This window comes from Anomalospiza imberbis, chromosome 17 (assembly GCF_031753505.1).
Source record: "Anomalospiza imberbis isolate Cuckoo-Finch-1a 21T00152 chromosome 17, ASM3175350v1, whole genome shotgun sequence".
Taxonomy (NCBI): Eukaryota; Metazoa; Chordata; class Aves; order Passeriformes; family Viduidae; genus Anomalospiza; species Anomalospiza imberbis.
The window spans coordinates 16,108,994-16,115,744 of record NC_089697.1 but is presented as its reverse complement, the minus strand read 5'-3'; the positions used below and the strand labels follow the sequence as shown (position 1 = coordinate 16,115,744).

General features: G+C 50.5%; 1 protein-coding gene across 1 annotated transcript; it reads right to left on the bottom strand.

Annotated features, from left to right (window-relative positions):
- Positions 1 to 1,513: 1,513 nt before the first annotated feature.
- On the bottom strand, positions 1,514 to 6,240 carry SRSF6 (serine and arginine rich splicing factor 6). The gene is made up of 6 exons (XM_068208259.1): positions 5,962 to 6,240; positions 5,613 to 5,761; positions 4,206 to 4,333; positions 3,829 to 4,037; positions 3,116 to 3,205; positions 1,514 to 2,992 (listed from the first exon to the last, which is right to left on the bottom strand). The coding sequence occupies exons 1-6, from the start codon at positions 6,066 to 6,068 to the stop codon at positions 2,629 to 2,631; spliced, it is 1,047 nt and encodes a 348-aa protein (XP_068064360.1). The 5' UTR covers positions 6,069 to 6,240; the 3' UTR covers positions 1,514 to 2,628.
- Positions 6,241 to 6,751: the final 511 nt, after the last annotated feature.

Genomic DNA, 6,751 nt, shown 5'->3' with positions numbered 1-6,751 from the left:
GAAAAGATCTCAGCAATAATCACACTTGTGATGACCACCACACACCAGCCTCAGTGTTCCACTCCTACAAAAAGTGCTGCTGGCAGAGCTGGAACACTGTGGGTGTTTGGGTTTTGCTGGTTCCTTACAGCATTATTACAAGCCACACACTTCACTGTCTGACTCAGGATCTGGCACTACCAAAACCCTCCTGGCTTTCCAGAGGAAACCCATCCAGAAGGATGAGTCATGCCTGCTTCATTGGCACAGTGAAGGGCAGCAACCAAAGGAAACAGACAATGTGGCTCCAGTAACACCGAGAGAAATCTTGATATTTAAATGAGTTCCAGGTAAATTGGTTAAACACAATCTGCCCCCTCCCTATAATTCATGAATAAGGAGGACTTAAAACACAGCCACTGTCACTGCAAGCTTGGCTCAGAAAGCTGAGTGCAGCTGGTTAGGAGCCATCTCATCTCATCTCTGCATTCCTGACCAAGGTTGGGGTGCCCATGGCCTCGGAGTGGCCAGGACATCCTTGGGCTGGCACTGGGGTCAGATTCAAAAAGAAGGGATTATACCTACAAAAAAGTAATGGTCAACATCTTGTTATCTATCACACATACTGGGAATATGCACATTCAACCTGCTGAGCTCCAAGCTCAATTCTTTTGAGGAGTGTGATGTGTATTTTAGCAGAGTTCTCTGTGAAGTTGTTTTACAAAGAGGAGCACTTCCCGCTCAAGTCTGACCCACTCCATGATCAGAAGTATAACCCAAGCAGCTTAACTCAAGCATCTTAGGCTGTAAACCTGAACTGCTCTTGCCCAAGTGTGAATTCTGTAGGAAGTCCCCCAGTACTCCCCTCCCATCTGAGATCCTGCAGTAATCAATACTGCACCATTTCTGTGCTCATGCTAAAATACACCACCCTCAGCAAACAGCTCCAATTTAACCCAAGAACTCCTTATCACTAATTACCACCGGGGTCAGGCGCAGTTAACACTGCAGCACCCAGGCTGATAACCTGATCTCATGGCAACACCAGGCATGGAACCACTCCAGCTTCCAGGAAGGTGAGCTTGGACCCGACCACTCTCTCTAGGACCCCCTCTGCCACCAGCATGGACACTCACCTGCAACATGCAAAATGCAGCTTTTCAGAGACCATCAGGAAATGGTGAAAAACTGAATTTCAGGAGAACTGTTTACAGGATAAAGAAATTCCAGGAGAGACAAGTTGGCATCAAGTCACATTTCACATGTGCCCTGTGCTGACCCAATTCCTCTGGGCAACTGTGTAACTTGGGACCAGAGGCGCAGCTGTCACACCCAGCCACACCTGCAGAAAGGACAAGGTGACACATTGGGACACAAAGAGCTTGTACTGGTTTCAAGCACACCAAGAGCCTGTCAAGAGCTACCAAGTCCTTCACTAAACCAAAGAAGTTTTTTCCGTAAAAGCAGGGTACGTTGTGATTTCCCCAGCACAAGGCAGAACAAGAATCCCATTTCACTGCAATGAACACAAGAGTTTGAGTCACCAATTTAATTTTATACAAGTCAAACTACACGTTGTATAAAGAGTACAAGGCAGTTCTAATGTTTGCTACTGCATGTTACAAAAATCAATTTAACTATAAAGGGGATTTTTTGGGATGAATCCTATTCCACAATTTAAGTGAACTGGCAACTGTGGTTTAGCAAAGCCTTTGTTAAAACTAGAACTCTAGCTCCAAGAGAATACATTTCCAATAAAGTTCAGACCTACACACAAGAGGATTATAGTTCTCCTAGTCTGAAGCAAAACGTTAACATAAGTGAGTCAAAGGGGAGGGAAGACAGATTTCTTTACCTGGGTTTCATGTCCAGAGGCTGACAAACCAAACAGCATACTAATGACTTGGACCACAGCCAAGAGACACCTTCGTGTCTGACAACAGTGACACTTGAGATTCAAGCAAGAAAGTTTTTATTCTTTCAAGTCTGGAACAAAGGGGTTTTCAGCAATACTGTAGGATACAGGTTCCAGAGTACCTTTGTTTCCTTTAATACAGTCTCAGTATGAGGGGAATGTTCTTTTGGCAAGTCAAGGTACAACGCAAGTCCTCCAACTTGAGTTTATTGCTGGTCTAAAATCTTCCTAGTACTGTTACTGGTTTATACAGTTTGCTGACTGCTTCCAAAATTAAGATAAACTCTGTGACCTGCCCAGCAAGGCAATCCTGCCTTTGGCAGCAAGCTGAAACCTATGAAGCTGATGACACCCATAGTTTTAATGTCATGAAAAAAAATAGGAAAAAAGGATACTTTCAAAAAGCCCATATTTAAGCCTGTTTATATTCAGTTTATTTTTAATATAAAAACCACTTTGCATTTAAGAGTAGTTAAGTTACTCCTGCAGAAATGCTATAAAATCAAACTTTCAGCTCAATTTCTACAAAATGGGGACTCTTCCTGCTTTGTACCACCATTCCACCTGGTACTGTCAAATTTGGGATACAAATTAAACCTTTATGCCTTAGTTCTTAGGCCATTCACTCCTGCGAGAGAAAAAACCAACTTCTGAAGTACTAACATAACACTAATGGCCTGACAGGTAGGAAAATGTTCCGTAATAGTGTGCAAGGTGAGAGGAGAGTTGTAGTCCTAATCTCTTGAACTGGATCTTGATCGTGAGCGGGACTTTGAGCGAGACCTGGAGCGGGACCTGGACGCAGCTCTTTTGGGCGGTGACTCGGAGCGAGCCTTGGCAGACGGCTGCTGCTGCGGCGAGTTGGAGCGAGACCTGCTCCTGGACCTGGACTTAGACTTAGCATCCCCTTTACCATTTTCTTTGGGAGATCGAGACCTGGACCTGGACCTGGACCGGGACTTCTCAGACTTCTCCTTGGATCTGCTGTGCGAGCGTGAACCCCTGTCAGACTTGGGTTTGGATTTGCTCTTTGATCTGGATTTCCTGCTTTTGGATCGGGAACGGGAGCGGTCTTTGCTTCGTGACCTGGATTTAGATCTTTCAAAGAGAGAGAGAAAGAGAGTGTTTATTCTGCATGGCCTGCAGTGCACTTCCAGCAGCTGTAAACATCTGTCAGCGAGGGAGTTCCTGCACTGGCAGTGTTAACACTGAGGCACTTACCGGGAACGGCTTTTGGAGACGCTACGGGATCTGCTGCGGCTGCTCCGACTCCTCCGACTTCTGCTTCTAGATCGTCTCCTGGATCGTGACCTGCAGACATTTAAAATGTCATTCCCTTTTTCTTGGCCTGGTTGTGCCCTCCATCATCAAGTATAGGATGGAAGGGATCTTAAACATCACCTTGTTTCACCCTCTGCCACGGGCAGGGACACTTTCCACTATCCCAGGTGGTTACATACATACTATATAAACCTTCTATCAAACTTTAGAAATTCTCTACAAATCTATTTCCTACACCAGGTTGCTCCAAGCCCTGTCCAACCTGGCCTTGGACACTTCCAGGGTTCCAGGGGCACCCACAGCTTCTCTGGGAAATCTATCCTCACAGGAAAATCTTCCTGATTGCATCTAATACGCTGTGCTATCTAGCAGCATAATCTAACAGAGAAAAGCTGCTACAGAACTTCTCAAGAGCAAGGGTGGTCCTACCAGGGTGGGTTCAACATACTGTCAGTGAATCACATCTGAGGTTTCACATGTGAAAAACTGCTCAAACCTGGCTCTGCTGTATGATGTAAAATATTTCCTTCTACACTGAGGGCTCCTCCTATTCCTAAGCCATCAGCTGAAGGTAACTGCTGCAGATAGGGCACCCATCCCCATGCTGACTGTAACCACTTTTGCTGCAGTAACCAGTGTGTCCCCTGAGTTACCTGGACCTGCTGCCAGAGTAGGATCGCCTGTGGCTGGAGCGTGGCTTGTCCTCCACCAGCCTGATCTTCCTGCCATTTATCTCTGTGCCATCTAGCTTGTCCAGGGCGCGCTTCATGTCCGAGTACGACCGGAACTCGATCACTCCTTCATTTGTACGTTCTTTGTGGGCATCTGCATAGGTCACCTCCCCAGCCTGCCGCATGAAATCCTGCAGGGAGCACAGGGCAGCTACAGAACGGGGGGGCTCTGCAAGCAGCACTCAATGCGCACAAACACTTTTTAATTATTCTACTGCAACCAAATCAACACTGCTAGTAAAGGAAGCTATTGCTTCCTGATATTCACAACAGACTCCACACAGAACATCAATACCTACTTTTAAATCCTGCCAACTACAGCGACTGGAAAGGTTCTCAACAATCAGCCTGAACTCTGTACGAACGGGCGGTCCGTATTTATCTCGTCCCGACTGTCTCCGACTGCTATATCCGCCACCACCCCCACCTTGATTGTACAAAGAAACAAAGTTAGGTTGTCTCCTAGCATGAAGGAAGCTCAATGTTCTGAAAAAGTTAGTTTAACAGTCATATTTACTGGAGTAGGACTTTATTTCGCTAAGCCTCCAATAAACTTTGCAATTTTGCCATGATCTATATTAATGGCAAATCAAACAGACTAACATCCTACAAGTCTGTGCTCCTAAGATCTGTTAGAGAGTGACTGCTCCTTATTAGATTCACCTTGCTAAGTTTTATTTTACAGAACATTGTAAAATATAAAACTTAACTGATTACATGCATTTCTACATTTTACAAAAACGTTTACTAGTTACACTAAGTACTTACATCACAGTATGAGGTTTTTGGTGGTGGTTTGGCCACAAAACACGCAAGGTAACAGTCACCTAGTTCAGTTTAACCAGTTTTGTCTAACCCTTGGAATCCTCACCATCACCCTGCGTCTAATGGCAAAAGGCTGCTGTCGTCATGGCTTCCGGTAAGGTCAGCCAAAGGGTCATAGGGCAAGGGTCACACAATGTATGGAAAAGCCATGGCCAGGAAAGGCAGTCATCTTAGCCTCAGTGGACACAGCCTCAGCCCCACTGGTCACTTTTAAATTGAAACATCAAGGACTTGTTAAAAAGTTTGAATTGAACATGCAACAATTTTAAAACAACATACATTTGATTTTTTTAAAAAGACAGAAACCCACCCCCCCCAACACCACGATTCCAAACACCACCGAAAAATCAACCTTAGTACTTTTAATTACAGTACTAGGCCGTTCAAGCTCTACACAGCTCAGTTTAAGAAGCTACAGAAGCGAGCTCAGCACAGAAGTATTTACAATACCCCCCCTTCAGCACAACAGATTCCTGCTCCAACACCTCCCCCCGCCCCTCCCATATATCCAACTGAATCAATCACATCAAAGTACACAGCTGAGCGATTCTCCCCCAGTTACACAACGATAATTTATACACTAACATTACTGATGCAACATCGCTGTCACATCTAAATGCTCCCAGGAATACTGGAGCCGTTAATTAGCAGAGCAAACCCTTTCTAGAAGGCCGCGATTTGGCAGCCACAACTGCTCCGGGATACCCGAGGGCGCGGCTGGGGCCGAGGAAAACGCTGCAGCCCCAGCGGTGCCCCGGGTAGCCCCCGCTAACGACCTCCCCCACCCAGCCCCGGGGCTCGGTGCCAGCCGAGCCCTGCCCGCCCCCGGCCCTGCCCGCCGCCGCCCCGAGCCCCGCGGGGAGGGACGGGCCCGGACTCACTGCGGCTGCTGTAACTGTAGCCGTCCCTGTCGCGGCGGGGGCCGCGGGCGTGCTCCACGATAACCCGCTCCCCGCACAGGTCCTTCCCGTTCAGCTCGTACACGGCATCGTCGGCGTCGCGGGAGTCCTCGAACTCCACGAAGCCGTAGCTGGGCAGAGGAGAAAGGCTCGGTCAGGCGGCGGCGGGGGCACAACGGCACGGGTCCCGGTCCCCGGTCCGAGCCGCGGCCCCTCCGCTCCGCTCCGCTCCCCCCCCGGCCGCCATCTTGCGCCGGCGCCACGCGGCAGCGGCCGCGACATGGACGGGCCCGGGGCCCGCGGGAGGGGCGGACGGACGAGCGGCGCTCACCCGTTTTTGAGATCGACCTCGAGCAGGCGGCCGTAGCCGCTGAAGAAGCGCTGGATGTCCTTCTCCCGGACGTGGTAGCTCAGGCGGCCGATGTAGACGCGCGGCATGTCCGCGGCGGTGGGGGGAGGAGGGGAGGGAGAGGAAAGGAGAGGAGGAGGAAGAGGACGGGGAAGGAAAACAGACAGAAAGAGAAAGACAGAGAGAAAATAGGAGGGAGAGCGCTGGCGGCGTGAGGGGCGGAGGCACTGCGGGCCCGCTCCGCACGGCCGGGCCTGGCGCACCACAATGGCGCCCGCCACCCGCCGCCGCTTTTATAGGGGGAGGCGGGGCGCGCGCTAGCGTCCCCGCGCCGCCGCGCGTGCTCGGGGGGGGGCGCTGCTTGAGCGCTGCGCGCGCGCCTGGGGTGCGGGCGGGGTCCGGCGGGAGCTGCGCGCGGCTCTGCGCATGCGCCGCCACTGCACGGCGCCTCGCGCGCTCAGTCCCACAGAGCCCCGGGACCAGCCCGAGAGAGCGCCGGGGTCAGACTCCTGCTGCGGGGGCAGGCACTGGCTGCCCCTCTCTCTCTGCCCCTCGGGGTGCTGCAGACCTTTGCTGGTCTTCCCCCTTTGATACCGCTCCTTCCCTCAGCCTGTCCCAGCTTCCTTTCTGCCCTTCCCCAAGCTCTTGCAGCCCCACTCCAGTGCTCCTCTGGGGAGGAGCTGCCAGAACTGCAGCCAGGATTTCAAGTCCATGCTAAGCAGGATTTAGGCAGTGCCACGAGGATGTGCTCTCCATCAGGGAGGAAGGGAAG